Raw genomic sequence first — 17679 nt, 5'->3', positions numbered from 1 at the left:
ATAACAAAAACTATCACAGAGGGGTGCCTACCGCTATAGTCAAGTAAAAAAACGTACGTAAATAATCATTAACTATGGTCAAGTCAAAAAGAATTTTAGTATTTACCTAACCTAATCATGGTAGTCAAGGTAGGATACATCACTACGACACAGGAGGACCATGTACGAACATTCCACGACATTAATAACGACACTTAACAGGACGAGGCACAGTAACATGTGACAAGCACAGCATCTGACCATTTACGCCGCAAAGATATCTTTGGCGTGATAAATCCCTATCTTTTTCCCGTTTGTGTCGCCCAGTTCATACATCGAGTTGCCTATGACTTTGATGATGATGCACCTAATTTGTTTTTGAGCTAGTTTTGCGTTGTAGTTGTCCGGTTGCGAGCTTTGCTTGAAGTTTCTTCTGTATACTAGCTGTCCTACCTGGAACTTGACATCTCGACTCCTTGTGTTGTAAGCTTTTGCACTCTTCTCATGGGCAAGTTTTAGTTCTTGCATAATTTTATTCCGCAACAATTGCATTCTGTGCTCTTTTGAATCAATCGAGTAATCGGCATACTTTATTGTTCCAAGCTTCCTATATATCTCGTACGATGTCCCGTGTTGCACCATTGGTATGCCAAATGTGGCAAAGTAAGGTGAACAATCTATTGCAGAATGCACTCCGCTACGTAGTGCGAACGCGGCATCACTTATGTGTTTGTCCCAATTTTTGTGGTTGTCGTTAATATAAGAGCGGACAATTTGGAGCACTGAACGGTTAACACGTTCAGCGGCATTTCCTTGTGGGGAGTAGAACGTAGTTTTGACTTGCTTTACTCCGTATCTATGAAGGAAAGTGTTGAAAACTTCAGAGATGAACTGCTTGCCATTATCTGAATGGATGAACTCTGGTACGCCGAAAATGTGGAATACCTGTTTTTCTAGGAACTTTACAACTGCGGCTGATGTCGCATTTCTCATGGGCTGTAGCAACACAAATTTTTTCTAAAAATGATCAAGACACACAAACACAAAGACATTTCCATCACAAGTACGCGGGTAGGGTCCCATGAAATCAATAAACAGACGTTGAAACGGTCGCTCGGTTATATGCTGTTTTCCCATCGTTGGTCGGTGGAAAACATTCTGTGTCTTATTTCCCTTACATATTTCGCACCCTTTCAAATAGGATTGCACGTCGGCAACCATCCCTGGCCAGTAATATTTTTCTCGTATACGCGTTAGCGTTTTGTGGATGCCACCGTGACCTGCAGAAGGCGAGCTATGCGATGCTGCCACCAACCCCTGCCGCATTTCCGACGGTACCCAGAGTTTCCAGAGCTGGTCCTGCTGAAGCCCCCCCCTCCCTGTCAAATTGCGTTCGTTTATAGAGGTATCCGTCCGACACACAGATGTCAGGTAATCTGTCCTTGTTTTCTGTAACCGTCTTTATGAGTTCTGTATATTCTTCTGACGTGAAGCCTGGTGCATCTAATGATACGTCTAAACATCTGTCGTTGCAGTCAAGTTCATCCATGTGTATTCTCGAAAGGGTATCTGGAACAATATTTTGTGCTCCTTTGCGATGCTGTATTTCAAAGTCGAATGCTTGCAACTTTAGGCTCCACCTCGCGAGTCTGCCAGACAGATCCTTTTGATTCATTAGCCATTTAAGGCTTGCGTGATCAGTAATGACAGTGAATGGCAGACCCTCGACGTAGGGCCTAAACCTCTTCACACTTACTACGGCAGCATAACATTCAAGCTCCGTGATGCTATAATTCCTTTGGGCCTTATTTAGTTTCGCGGACACGTATGCTATGGGACGTTCATTTCTTTCGTCATCCAGCTGGAACAAGACTCCACCGATGCCATGCGTAGATGCATCACATTGAATGTAGAATCGTCGGTCAAAGTCCGGGTGCGTCAGTACGGGTGCCGATATGAGGCTCTGTTTTAGTCTGTCGAAAGACTTTCTCGCTTCGTCTGTCATGTTAAATTTCTTGATCTTGTCCTTGGTGAGGCAGTCGTGCAGCGGAGCTGCTATCGTCGCGTAATCCTGGATAAATCGTCGGTACCAGCCTGACATACCCAGGAACCGTCGGAGTTGCTTGGGGGTTTTTGGTTCCGGGAAATCCCTAATAGCTGCCACCTTATTTGCATCCGTTCTTATGCAACCGTCGTCCACTACATAACCAAGGTAGCGGACCTCTTTGTAACAAAATTTACTTTTTTCCACATTGATTGTAAGCTTCGCTTCCCTTAAGCAACGAGCGACCTTTTCAAGTAAACACAAATGAGACGAAAAACTTTCTGAACACACTAAGAGGTCATCTAAATACACAAAGACGGACTCACGTAACGTAGCGGGTATGACTTTATCCATAAGCCTACACATCCTCTGTGCCGCATTACACAGACCAAACGGCATTACCGTAAAATGGTATAACGGCCTACCAGGCACCGTAAAGGCTGTCTTTTCTCTGGACTTCCTCTCCAAAGGGATTTGCCAGAAGGCATCTTTCAAATCGATGGCTGAGATGTATCGCGTATTCTGGAGACGACTCAAGATCCCATCGATATGCGGGAGCGGATATGCATCTTTCACAGTCCGTTCGTTCACTTTCCTAGCGTCCAAGCATAGCCGATTCTTGGTTCCCTTAATTACCAGTGAAACAGGTGAGTTCCAACTGATATTACTTTCTTCGATTACCCCCATACTCAGCATTCTGTCGAGCTCTTGGTAAACTAACTTTTGTATTGCAGGAGATATGGGGTAATGACGCTGTTTCCCATATTGTCTAGTGGTTAGGATATCCGGCTCTCACCCGGAAGGCCCGGGTTCGATTCCCGGTATGGGAACCAGGTCGGTGGTGCAATACCCCGCCCAAGACGACGAGCTAGCCTGGGCCCGCAAGCATACCTGCTTGCCGCCGCTCCTCGCCATCCAAACAGTCAGCCACGTAACAATGGCGCCCAACGGAAATAGCCCGATCGTTATTTAGTTTCCCACTCTATTTCTATTCCCTATGTACTATCTCTTCAGCTATTTTCTTTTCTTTCGGACAGTTTAGGAGTTTTTAGCTAACAGCTTTTTGTATTAATATGAGGAGTTTTGTGGCTAATTAATAACTGTGGGTGGGTGCTGGTCAAGACTTCAGAGTTCCTCCTGAGAGGTTCAACGCTTCTAGAAGTGGTATCCGTAGTCCGGATCAGCACAGTACAAGGTATGGTAAATATTGCATTTTTGGTTTCAGGTGACAACAAGCTGTTCAAGCTGCCACATGTGCGGTCCGGCACTGCCCAATTTGTGAGGCTTATAGCATGTTGCCACAAAGGGGATAATTTTGTAGTCACTGAGAATGGTGGTAGCCACGTGCTAAGCCAAGGTACAGGTCGTGATGTACCACAATCCTTAGTGAGTAAGAGACTAGATGACTTAGACCATGGACGGCGGACGAACAGACACTCGACAGCGTACTTACGATGACCTCGCGGAAGTACAACACCACGAACACACCGATCAAAAAAAAAAACAAAAAAAAACAACAAAAAAAAAAAAAAATTTTTTTGTACAGAAAAGTACATTTCATTGTTGAGGGTAGTCTTATTCCTATTAGTTTTACATATTGAATTCTAACACTTTGAATACTTGTTAAAGCCATTTTTTTTTCTGAATTTACACCTTAGTAAGTAAGTACTCTATACAAATTTAAATATTTTTGAATTGTACCTATATTCCTTCTAATCTTTAGTTACCACGTATGTACATACATAGTTATATATAATACCGAATTCACTAAAAAACAAAGTTAAACATTTTCGTATTGTCAATTTAATTTTTTTTTTATTGTCGATTTCATTCATTTCATCATTTTCTTGATTTTATAAAACAAAAATTAGAGTCTAAGATACCTCTTCATGTAATTTGATTCTTCTCTTGAATTTTGAATTTTTATCTTTCTCTTGACTTTGTAAAACAAAAACTAGAGCCTAAGCTACCTTTTCATTCAATTTGAATTATTTTGAATCTCCATAATAAAACCTGTTTTCGTACCTACATATGGAATGTGAAAAAAAAAAAAAAAAAATGAGTTGCTAACTTGATTAGATTGGTGTGGATGTTGCACTAGTGCAACGAGAGGGGAAGTAGGTTGCACGGACCTTTGACTATATCGACATGGACTAGACTAGGACTCTTTCAGACGGACTAGTGTCAGGTTTTGGGGGCACTGTAAGTAGATAGGAGTCAGCACAGTGCCCATGGTTCAGCGCAAGCGGCGCTGACAGGACAGGCCTTCATCTTTTTCCCCCTCTTAACTTAGCCCCTCACGTTTATTTCTATCTTTTTCAGCTTTTTCTCTCCTTTCTATACGCATGCAGGTATGAACCCTCTTTTTGTTCAAGTGGCTGCGGGTGAGGTCGGTGGTGCAATACCCCGCCCAAGACGACGCCACTTGAACAAAAAGAGGGTTCATACCTGCATGCGTATAGGAATCTTCATTAGTAACAATGCTAAGACTAATCAAATAAACTTGGCCTTAATCAAAAAAAATTGGAATTCAAATAAAAAAATTCAGATTATATAACGGAAGAGAGGAATAATTTATCCAAACTAAAATTAGCTCACTATAACTCATCGTACGATCACTTTTTCCCTCAAGATATCACCTACACAAGTAATTCAAAGAAAAATTAGGAATTGTGAATAGATGAAAATACAGTGAAACTTCTAATCAAATAATATCAAGAGGACAAAATCCTTACTTCAATTCAGAAAAATGTAAAAAAAAACAAGACTCTCTAAGGGAACACCCTTTCCACAAAATGCCTAAATATCTACCTCAGGCAAATTGATTTGTAAAACCCTCAATGTGCATGAGTTTTAAAGACACAAATGTTTATAAATGTTAAAGAGAGAACATCAAATAAATGTGTTGTGTATGTTACCAATTTTTACTTTGACGCACCGCGCTCATCTGCAGTCCAGGTACCAAGGCTGAAGTGATGCGAGCTGAAAAGAAAAGAAGGAGAAAAATTCCTATTCGTTTCCAATGTTCTTAGTGTTCTCTTTGACTGACCACATGGAACCCTCAGTTCCGGTCTGAATGAATGAAAATACGTACGCACCTTTTCTCGCAGTGATCGTGTTGTTTTTTTTTTTTTTTTGAAAAATCAGAAATTGTTTTTGTTTTTATCGGCCTATTGATAAATCATTCAAGGTTCGAATCGAGCTCAAGGCCAGAACAATAATTTTTTTCTAATGATAATTATTGTTATTTTTTAATTTTTCTAAATTTGAAAAATTGAATTTTGTTTTTGGAATAGTAAGTAGAAAATTTTCCAGACAACCTGCCATAGCTGCGCAGATAGATCCATTTCGAAGGGTGCTAAGCCTTCATCATCAGTACGCTTTAGGCATGCTGCGCTAACCATTTAGCTATACAGCGGTGGTTTGTTTGACTGGCAAATTTGCTACTTCTATTCCTTTTTTACCAACTATATTTATTCAGTGTTGCGCCATCTGGTGCAAAGCACTGATAATGCTGGATTTTTGTTTATTGTCAATTTCTTTGTTTGACATTCCCAAGTGCTCATGGTTTATTAACAATTGTTTTTGTTTTTATCGGCCTATTGATAAATCATTCAAGGTTCGAATCGAGCTCAAGGCCAGAACAATAATTTTTTTTCTAATGATAATTATTGTTATTTTTTAATTTTTCTAAATTTGAAAAATTGAATTTTGTTTTTGGAATAGTAAGTAGAAAATTTTCCAGACAACCTGCCATAGCTGCGCAGATAGATCCATTTCGAAGGGTGCTAAGCCTTCATCATCAGTACGCTTTAGGCATGCTGCGCTAACCATTTAGCTATACAGCGGTGGTTTGTTTGACTGGCAAATTTGCTACTTCTATTCCTTTTTTACCAACTATATTTATTCAGTGTTGCGCCATCTGGTGCAAAGCACTGATAATGCTGGATTTTTGTTTATTGTCAATTTCTTTGTTTGACATTCCCAAGTGCTCATGGTTTATTAACAATTGTTTTTGTTTTTATCGGCCTATTGATAAATCATTCAAGGTTCGAATCGAGCTCAAGGCCAGAACAATAATTTTTTTCTAATGATAATTATTGTTATTTTTTAATTTTTCTAAATTTGAAAAATTGAATTTTGTTTTTGGAATAGTAAGTAGAAAATTTTCCAGACAACCTGCCATAGCTGCGCAGATAGATCCATTTCGAAGGGTGCTAAGCCTTCATCATCAGTACGCTTTAGGCATGCTGCGCTAACCATTTAGCTATACAGCGGTGGTTTGTTTGACTGGCAAATTTGCTACTTCTATTCCTTTTTTACCAACTATATTTATTCAGTGTTGCGCCATCTGGTGCAAAGCACTGATAATGCTGGATTTTTGTTTATTGTCAATTTCTTTGTTTGACATTCCCAAGTGCTCATGGTTTATTAACAATTGTTTTTGTTTTTATCGGCCTATTGATAAATCATTCAAGGTTCGAATCGAGCTCAAGGCCAGAACAATAATTTTTTTCTAATGATAATTATTGTTATTTTTTAATTTTTCTAAATTTGAAAAATTGAATTTTGTTTTTGGAATAGTAAGTAGAAAATTTTCCAGACAACCTGCCATAGCTGCGCAGATAGATCCATTTCGAAGGGTGCTAAGCCTTCATCATCAGTACGCTTTAGGCATGCTGCGCTAACCATTTAGCTATACAGCGGTTGGGAATGTCAAACAAAGAAATTGACAATAAACAAAAATCCAGCATTATCAGTGCTTTGCACCAGATGGCGCAACACTGAATAAATATAGTTGGTAAAAAAGGAATAGAAGTAGCAAATTTGCCAGTCAAACAAACCACCGCTGTATAGCTAAATGGTTAGCGCAGCATGCCTAAAGCGTACTGATGATGAAGGCTTAGCACCCTTCGAAATGGATCTATCTGCGCAGCTATGGCAGGTTGTCTGGAAAATTTTCTACTTACTATTCCAAAAACAAAATTCAATTTTTCAAATTTAGAAAAATTAAAAAATAACAATAATTATCATTAGAAAAAAATTATTGTTCTGGCCTTGAGCTCGATTCGAACCTTGAATGATTTATCAATAGGCCGATAAAAACAAAAACAATTGTTAATAAACCATGAGCACTTGGGAATGTCAAACAAAGAAATTGACAATAAACAAAAATCCAGCATTATCAGTGCTTTGCACCAGATGGCGCAACACTGAATAAATATAGTTGGTAAAAAAGGAATAGAAGTAGCAAATTTGCCAGTCAAACAAACCACCGCTGTATAGCTAAATGGTTAGCGCAGCATGCCTAAAGCGTACTGATGATGAAGGCTTAGCACCCTTCGAAATGGATCTATCTGCGCAGCTATGGCAGGTTGTCTGGAAAATTTTCTACTTACTATTCCAAAAACAAAATTCAATTTTTCAAATTTAGAAAAATTAAAAAATAACAATAATTATCATTAGAAAAAAATTATTGTTCTGGCCTTGAGCTCGATTCGAACCTTGAATGATTTATCAATAGGCCGATAAAAACAAAAACAATTGTTAATAAACCATGAGCACTTGGGAATGTCAAACAAAGAAATTGACAATAAACAAAAATCCAGCATTATCAGTGCTTTGCACCAGATGGCGCAACACTGAATAAATATAGTTGGTAAAAAAGGAATAGAAGTAGCAAATTTGCCAGTCAAACAAACCACCGCTGTATAGCTAAATGGTTAGCGCAGCATGCCTAAAGCGTACTGATGATGAAGGCTTAGCACCCTTCGAAATGGATCTATCTGCGCAACTATGGCAGGTTGTCTGGAAAATTTTCTACTTACTATTCCAAAAACAAAATTCAATTTTTCAAATTTAGAAAAATTAAAAAATAACAATAATTATCATTAGAAAAAAATTATTGTTCTGGCCTTGAGCTCGATTCGAACCTTGAATGATTTATCAATAGGCCGATAAAAACAAAAACAATTGTTAATAAACCATGAGCACTTGGGAATGTCAAACAAAGAAATTGACAATAAACAAAAATCCAGCATTATCAGTGCTTTGCACCAGATGGCGCAACACTGAATAAATATAGTTGGTAAAAAAGGAATAGAAGTAGCAAATTTGCCAGTCAAACAAACCACCGCTGTATAGCTAAATGGTTAGCGCAGCATGCCTAAAGCGTACTGATGATGAAGGCTTAGCACCCTTCGAAATGGATCTATCTGCGCAGCTATGGCAGGTTGTCTGGAAAATTTTCTACTTACTATTCCAAAAACAAAATTCAATTTTTCAAATTTAGAAAAATTAAAAAATAACAATAATTATCATTAGAAAAAAATTATTGTTCTGGCCTTGAGCTCGATTCGAACCTTGAATGATTTATCAATAGGCCGATAAAAACAAAAACAATTGTTAATAAACCATGAGCACTTGGGAATGTCAAACAAAGAAATTGACAATAAACAAAAATCCAGCATTATCAGTGCTTTGCACCAGATGGCGCAACACTGAATAAATATAGTTGGTAAAAAAGGAATAGAAGTAGCAAATTTGCCAGTCAAACAAACCACCGCTGTATAGCTAAATGGTTAGCGCAGCATGCCTAAAGCGTACTGATGATGAAGGCTTAGCACCCTTCGAAATGGATCTATCTGCGCAGCTATGGCAGGTTGTCTGGAAAATTTTCTACTTACTATTCCAAAAACAAAATTCAATTTTTCAAATTTAGAAAAATTAAAAAATAACAATAATTATCATTAGAAAAAAATTATTGTTCTGGCCTTGAGCTCGATTCGAACCTTGAATGATTTATCAATAGGCCGATAAAAACAAAAACAATTGTTAATAAACCATGAGCACTTGGGAATGTCAAACAAAGAAATTGACAATAAACAAAAATCCAGCATTATCAGTGCTTTGCACCAGATGGCGCAACACTGAATAAATATAGTTGGTAAAAAAGGAATAGAAGTAGCAAATTTGCCAGTCAAACAAACCACCGCTGTATAGCTAAATGGTTAGCGCAGCATGCCTAAAGCGTACTGATGATGAAGGCTTAGCACCCTTCGAAATGGATCTATCTGCGCAGCTATGGCAGGTTGTCTGGAAAATTTTCTACTTACTATTCCAAAAACAAAATTCAATTTTTCAAATTTAGAAAAATTAAAAAATAACAATAATTATCATTAGAAAAAAATTATTGTTCTGGCCTTGAGCTCGATTCGAACCTTGAATGATTTATCAATAGGCCGATAAAAACAAAAACAATTGTTAATAAACCATGAGCACTTGGGAATGTCAAACAAAGAAATTGACAATAAACAAAAATCCAGCATTATCAGTGCTTTGCACCAGATGGCGCAACACTGAATAAATATAGTTGGTAAAAAAGGAATAGAAGTAGCAAATTTGCCAGTCAAACAAACCACCGCTGTATAGCTAAATGGTTAGCGCAGCATGCCTAAAGCGTACTGATGATGAAGGCTTAGCACCCTTCGAAATGGATCTATCTGCGCAGCTATGGCAGGTTGTCTGGAAAATTTTCTACTTACTATTCCAAAAACAAAATTCAATTTTTCAAATTTAGAAAAATTAAAAAATAACAATAATTATCATTAGAAAAAAATTATTGTTCTGGCCTTGAGCTCGATTCGAACCTTGAATGATTTATCAATAGGCCGATAAAAACAAAAACAATTGTTAATAAACCATGAGCACTTGGGAATGTCAAACAAAGAAATTGACAATAAACAAAAATCCAGCATTATCAGTGCTTTGCACCAGATGGCGCAACACTGAATAAATATAGTTGGTAAAAAAGGAATAGAAGTAGCAAATTTGCCAGTCAAACAAACCACCGCTGTATAGCTAAATGGTTAGCGCAGCATGCCTAAAGCGTACTGATGATGAAGGCTTAGCACCCTTCGAAATGGATCTATCTGCGCAGCTATGGCAGGTTGTCTGGAAAATTTTCTACTTACTATTCCAAAAACAAAATTCAATTTTTCAAATTTAGAAAAATTAAAAAATAACAATAATTATCATTAGAAAAAAATTATTGTTCTGGCCTTGAGCTCGATTCGAACCTTGAATGAAAAATCAGAAATAATAAAAAAGGTGAAAATTTATAGTGAATAGTGAACGTGCATCATAATATATCAGCCACCTAAAAAGGGAAGAAGGTATGCGTAACAACAAACGTTTTCAAGAAACGTGTACCCCTTCTCCTTTTTTTTTTTTTGGTGAGGAATAGCAACAACGACCAAAGGAAAGAAAAGCTGGTTTTCACGTGATAAAAAAAACGGATTAAGAAAGTAAGAAGTGTTTAAATATAGGGAAAGTTTTGCGAAATAAAGAAAAAGAAAAAGTTGTAAATTATGAAAACAGAAAATTTCTGTGAGAAATAAGGCAATTGCGTAAATTAAAATTTTTTAGGCTAAAGTGCCTTGTCAAAATAAAGTGGTGTGTCTAAGTGCAGCACGTGTGAAGATTATTGGGTAAGTGGTGATGAAAACTATTATGTACGTATAACAAGGAATCTGGGGATAAAGATACTTTGTATAAATTTCAACCACGAAAATGCGTACATACGTATTCGAGAAAAATTAAGACAATGATCAAAGTTAGTGAAAAAAAATTATTTAAGCTTAAATACAAAAATGTTTAGAACTCTTATCGGTCGCCGCCGTGCTTTACTTCCTTTAGGTTGGTACTGATACTAATGTTGTTGCGGCGATTTCTTAGTGGTGGCGAGCACGCTCTCTTTTTTTTTTTTTTTTTTTTTAACAGTCTGCTCCCGACTTCGCCTGTTGATTTCGCCTTGTGACACACCAATCTACACTAGGGATTGGATGGCTATAACTTACCGTGGCGACTTGTTTTATATGACGTGACTGAGTAATGTGATGCGATGACATATGATAAATGCCGACGTGATGTGATGTATGGTCATGCGATGTGATGTGAAGTACTGTCTGGTGGTGTGAGGGATGTCGATGGTGTGTGTTCTTATGTGTATCGTTAACGACGTTTCTGTTTGTAGAGGTTGCGGGGCTATTGCTGGGGTGCCTGTTGTGGGTGGCGGTATTGGTTGCCGCGAATTTGGTTCGTGAATGGATTTGAATGAGTGGCGTCTCTGTATTTAGGTGTAGAGGTTGCGGTGTCTGTGATTTTGTGGTGTTGATACTTATCTGCGTGATTGTTGTTGTGTATGCGTACGTGCGTGGACGTGTATTATGTGTGTGCTGTTGATAACTTTCTTCGCATATATCGGTGTGGTTGGCTATGGACTTACGGTTTTTGGTTATAATCTGGGCTTAGGTGGCTGGCCGTAACTGCGTGTGGAGGTGAATGTGTGTACGACGTTGTGGTGTTGTTCGGGACTTGGTGGATCCCTTTATTTGGAGTCTGGTTGTGGTGTTTTATGAGATGGAATATGAGTTGCCCTTGTGTTCGGCGTACTGTATTGTCTCTCTGTATATTTGTGGATGGATGTGGTGACGGTCAGCGGTTTTTGGTGCCTCGCACCTATGGTGCGTTGAAAGAAACAAAAAAAAATACAAACTTTAGATAGAATTTAGGAATGTTGTAGGAACTTGGAATTAAATCAACGGATGTGGGTTGAGTGGCTTTGGAGTGGACATGGGTGACTTACCGTTGATAGTGGTGATGAAAATGGTAGCGGCAGGTATTGTAACCTGGTTAGGTTGGGGCCCAAAGGTTTTAATAAATTTTATTTGGCAGTTTAAACTGCACAGTTGTGAGTTCGCCACACAAAAAAAATAAAATACAACACCACTTTATTTATTTTTCTTCACTTTCACTTCGCGAAATAAGACGTCCGCTCGACACTTTGCTTTACGATTTGTGACCGTCAGGAATGGAATGGTGGCCCTTTTATGGACTTTCCTTATTTTCTTTGTCCTGTTGCCACTACCGTTTTGGCTTTGCGGTGGAATTATTTCCGTAAAAAAAAATCACTCGAAGACCATCGAAGGCTTCCAAGCTGTCGACCACAATGTTAGGTAAGATACCCACACACACATATGCACGTAATGTAGAGGCTGTTTGCTATTTGTAGTTATGTTTACTTGTGAGAATAACTTTTAGTGATCATGGAAGCACAGGGGCGTAGTTTGTACAAGGGCTGTCGTTACAGGAAGCACAGTGGCGTAGTTTGTACAAGGGCTGTCGTTACAGCCGTCAGTGTAGATTTAGATTTCCCTTCCACTTGTTCCTCCATGGAATGGCGGTATTACAACCGTAATCAAACTTCAGTTTGCGAGGGTAGTAATATGTCTCGGTACTATATGTACCATCCGGAAGTTTCTTCAGGATAGTACTATGCCCTTACTGAGTATCTTTCCAACACCCAGACTCCCTGAGTCTCAGTGCGGTTTGTGACGATGTACAAAGTATATGCAAATCGATCGGAAGCAGGTACAAAATGGGATCTAAAGCAGCTTTTGGGCAAGTGCGTCCGGCCCCTATGGCACCAACGCACGCAGTGCGCTGGTCTTTTTGCAGGCTGGTGAGATTGTAGCTCTTACTTAGAGCTTCCCACCATACTATGGAACTATAGGTAAGCACCGGTCGCACCACCGCCTCGTACATCCAAAGTACCATGCTTGGCTTGAGTCCCCATTTCTTACCAAACATTGATTTGCAGGCATAGAAGGCGATGCAGGCCTTCCGTACCCGCTCTTCGATGCATACTTTCCAATTCAAGTTGCAGTCAATTGTTAGTCCCAGATACTTGGTACTCGATGGCATGGTTAGAAATATATACATGTATAAATCTCTACAGTACAAACCCTATATTTATGCATGACTTGACACAAGAATTTGCCGTAAAAGTTGTATGCTTCTACTGCTTCCTTTCATTTCAGCCAAGTCCAATTAAGCGCATACGTTCATTCATCTTCGCGATAGCTAATGGCAAATGCAGACACCATGGAAAGACAAGTCATTGTCCGCCTAATCTGTCCAGAGCCCAAAATTTGCCCTGCTCGCACCGGAGGTGTCGAGTTTACTCTATATATCCGAGCATCAACGTCGTCGTGAACTCTTTTCGCAAATGATAATGGCGACCTGGTTACTGACGTACAGAAAGCGCTTAAGTGTGGAGGGCTTTTCCTCAATACATTTAAAAATGCGAGTTAATTAATAAAGCGTTTCTTTTTAAAAGGTTTTATTTAGCTTGATTTGAAGGCTGGTTGGTTGGATGGCTGGTTGGTTGGATGGCTGGTTGGCTGGCTGGCACGAATTTTGTAATTGAAATTTAAGTAACTTCCCAATAAGCTACAAGGTTGAAACTTGTAAGTAGCGCAAGGATCGAGAAATTCACAAAAATCGTATTTGTGGTCCGATTTGGCTCATATTTGGAACACATAATACATAAAAAAAAATAAATAAATGTAAGGCGCGATAACCTCCGAAGAGATCTAAGGCCGAGCTTCTCTTCCAATTTGCGTCGCGCTCCTCTTGATTTTTCCCTACAAATTGGCCGGACGGGACCTACATGTTTTATGCCGACTCCGAACGGCATCTGCAAGGCAGATGAGTTTTCACTGAGAGCTTTTCATGGCAGAAATACAATCGGAGCGCTTGCCAGACACTGCCGAGGGGCGACCCCGCTTAGAAAAATTTCTTCTAATTGAAAAATCTTATTTCTAAAATTTTGATGTTGCTTTGCCCGGGAGTTGAACCCAGGGCATACGGTGTGATAGGCGGAGCACGCTACCATCACACCACGGTGGCCGCCAACACATAATACATACATGAATAGAAAGCGGCCTTTGAAAAAAATTGGCGCTAGGTGGCACATGGATCGAGATATTCACAAAAATCTTATTTGTGGTCCGATTTGGCTCATATTCATAAAAGATAGAAAATAATTAGGTAGGTCCTAGTTACTAGTCATCACACTCCTCACCAATCTAGGGCATTGATAAGACAATTAAATAAAAGCGTTGGACGCCTAAAATTTCTATTGATAGTCATATATAAGACCAACTGAACCTTAATAAGGTTATGCTACGCCTCACATTTTTAGAAATTTCACGCGCCCCAAGGCTTTTATTTAATTGTCTGATCAACGCCCTAGATTGATGAGGAGTGTGATGACTAGTACCTAGGACCTACCTAATTATGTTCTAGCTTTTAGTATTATTATTACTTCATTACTTCTTTATTTATAGTCCATACTTCGTATGGAAGCATATGGTAAAGTTATGCGTTGGTAAGGCGGTTTCAGAGAAGCTTGGTGTTGTTGCTTTGTTCTATGTATAGAACTACAACGAATTAACACCAATGTTGTCTATTTGTATGAGTTTTCTTTTTTTTTTATATTTAAGCGGGGATTACCCTTATTGCTTTTAAATGTATGAAAACATTTATTTGAAGCAATTTTAAATTTACATTTTATTTAATAATTTGGGAAAAATTTAAACAACGCGACATCAGGACGAACAAGGCGACAGCTGTTTCGATTATACCTTTTTTAAATCTCTTCAAAGCCTTTTCTCCCGGGAGTGGGATTCGAACCCTGCACTCCTATTACGGTTGAAGTGTTATAAACGCATTCAGCCACGTAATGCCATCCCAAATTATTAAGTAAATTATACATTCAAAAATGCTTCAAATAAATGTTTTCATACATTAAAAATTGTTTTTTTAATTATTTTATTTGAACACAGAAACATTAGGAAAACTTTCAAATATAGATATCGTAAGGGAGTTTTAGTGACTTTAGAGGGGAAATTCGACAGCCTATGGTAGAAAAATGAGTGCCCACAAATTATCAATTCTATAATGACGAGATCGTTACGCTTTTCTTTGACCTTTCTTGGGCACTACTAATTTATATTTTTAATTGTAATTTATCTGCCTATATTTCCTAGTTCTTGCAGTTTTTTTGCATATAATAATCCAATCATCATTTTAAAAGTTTTAATCAAAAAAATAAAAGTTTTGCACAAAAGTGACCGTTACAGTGGAAAGTCTCTTACGCGATAGCGCCCTAATCCGTTTACGTACGGTCTACTTACATTTAACGATACATTAGGTCCACCAACATTATCTAAAACATATAACGCAAAGTATTCTATAAAATCAAACACTGCTACCCTTTCATTAACACAGAACACATATGTTGCAAAGTGCAGCACAACCGATTTTAAAATCAAAGCAGAAGCGAGGAGATTCCACCCCAGTGTAGGGTCATTCTTTATTGTAATGAATTGGAAGGAATCAAAACACAATCAAGAGAAAGCAAAACAAAAGCGAGCGTGAAATCAAATCAAAAAATCCAATAGAATTAAGTAAATTGAAAAGCAAACATTTCAACAACTGCACTAAATTACATCCTTCTCGCCCTTGCCACAAAGCACTGGTTAAATGGGCGGGTAACCTGCTTGAGATTTGTTTACATTTCCACTAAATTGGTTAAATGCGGCACAACGGGGTGTTTTTCTGCTTCGACTGCATGTTATCCCAAGTGGATTGTGTAATGACATAATTGGATAGCCCACCACAACATTAATTCAAACAATTTAAATTGACACTAAAAATAAACATGATAATTATTAGACAAATTTAACATACATTTTCAACAATTTTTTTATTTTTCTTTCTTTTACTTGTAGACCGGACAAATGGATGTACCGAAATTTGCAATCGATCGCAGCTCGTACCTGAGCTCTGCCGCCACAGCAGGCTCCCTCTATGAGACATCGAAAGCTGCGCAGGCGAGTGCCGCCTATAGCGCCTACTTAGATCCCAGCGTTCTAACAAAGGCATATTTCGACTCGAAAATGTACCAAGACCGAGCTGCCAATTATGCCTTTGACATATCAAAAATATATGGTGCCCAACAGCATGGTACATCGGCAGCAGCAGCGGCAGTAGCGCATCAACAACAACAGCAACACTTACTCAATGGCCTGGGAATAGCCAGTTCATACCAGAATAACAGCCACAATAATAATAATAATCACGGAACAGCGAATAACAACTTAGATGATCGTGATAACACACCACATTTGGAAAGTAGTGTTTCAAGCGGAGTAACAGACTCAAAAGCGCATCTACACTCACCATCTGACTCACAACTAGACTATTCGCAGTATGCACAATATGGCCAAGTTGGAGGGACAACCGTTGGTTTGAGCGGAGGTGTTGTCAGTAACGGCAGCTTGGGTGGCATTGGCACTAGTGGCGGACACAGCTCTGCAGGTACTGGTAGTGATTTCCGCCGTCCACTCACAGTCATATTTTGACCACCATCCGTCGAGAGTGAGGAGCTCAACCTATCCATGACAAATTAGATTTGGAGAAAGTAAAATATGATTAATTTTAGAAAAGATAGAAAAGCGAGCGAATCGAATTATAAAATGCTAAAACGCATTTAAAGAGTAGTACATGACATATGAATGTACATACATACATATATGTATGCATATCGTTGGGTAAGGTGCAAAACCGTTCATAATTCTGCTTCGCTGATCCGCCAACATTAGTTTTGGAATTTTTACCATGTTGCCTAATGAGGTAAATAAAGAATAGAGCTTGGATTTAATTGGTTTGGCCTAATGAATAATAGTCCTGAAGGAAAGTTTTTTAAGAAAACTTATCAGTTTTTTTGCACTTTTGCCGACATTATGCGCATTTGAGCGTATGACGGTGTAAAATGTTAAAATTTTCTCAAAAAAGAAAAGAAAATCTTTGGCACCGTGTAAAAGCAGCGAAATGGATTTTCCCAATTATTTGTCATAGATGGTTCAGACACTGTGAATTCCTACAAGTGAAAAATCTTTCTATTCCTCTATTGTCATACCTACCTGTCAAATAAGGCTGACAGGGAGAATGGCTGTCGCGAATGGCCAGCAAATTGAAGAAAAATCTGTTCGCGGTAAATATGTTAAGTCGCCATGACTTTCCCAACGTTTCTTTTAATGTGTCTATAGAAAATCAGGCTGCATAATAATATTCGTATGAGCAGCCAATCAAGCAAACATTTTAAAATATAAACTATTTTAAAATTTTAATAAGCTCAAAGCCGGTTTTAAATAAAACAAATAAATATGTTTTTGTTTTAATTTATTATCACTAGATATTTCGAATTCAGTCTGAATTCATCATCAGGAGTTTTTCAACTGTGATAAGAAGACACAGTTCACACAGAGACAGTAATAAGAGTTGAAGAACCCCTGATGATGAATTCAGACTGAATTCGAAATATCGAGTGATAATAAATTTAAAAAAAACATGCATATTTATTTGTTTTATTTAAAACCGGCCTTGAGCTCATTAAAATTTTAAAATAGTTTATACTGACGGCCAAAAACATTCTACATTATTTTAAAATATATAAATAATTAAATTTACCAGTCGTTTACAAATATGTTTGAAAAATACAACTGAGCAAATGATTTAAGTAATCGAACAGTAATTTAACAGGCTATTTACTATTGTGAAAGTTTTTTCACCCATTCGGCACTTGTAGGAATTCACAATCAGCTATACCATTGCCTGGTTTACATTAGGTCGATGAAGCAGTGTTTGGTCAAAACCCCCTAACCTCAATTTTTTTTGTGTTCATTTATTGCACCATAGCATTAACTGTAAATTGATGCGATGCCAGTAGGCAAACGAAAAAAACAACA

At 38.2% G+C, this 17679-nt stretch overlaps 1 protein-coding gene and 1 non-coding gene across 2 annotated transcripts in view; both read left to right on the top strand.

Annotated features, from left to right (window-relative positions):
• Sox21b overlaps positions 1–17070 on the top strand; it is a 296779-nt gene extending 279709 nt beyond the window's left edge. Inside the window, exon 7 of the mRNA XM_067757495.1 lies at positions 15661–17070. Within this exon, the coding sequence (XP_067613596.1) occupies positions 15661–16293 (633 nt within the window). The 3' untranslated portion in view covers positions 16294–17070. The remainder of the gene's footprint in view (positions 1–15660) is intronic.
• TRNAE-CUC (transfer RNA glutamic acid (anticodon CUC)) lies at positions 2782–2853 on the top strand. The gene has a single exon. It is a non-coding gene; the product is annotated as a tRNA-Glu (tRNA).
• Positions 17071–17679: the final 609 nt, after the last annotated feature.

Source organism: Eurosta solidaginis, chromosome 5 (assembly GCF_040869045.1).
Source record: "Eurosta solidaginis isolate ZX-2024a chromosome 5, ASM4086904v1, whole genome shotgun sequence".
Lineage (NCBI taxonomy): Eukaryota > Metazoa > Arthropoda > Insecta > Diptera > Tephritidae > Eurosta > Eurosta solidaginis.
This window is presented reverse-complemented; position numbering and strand designations above follow the sequence as displayed.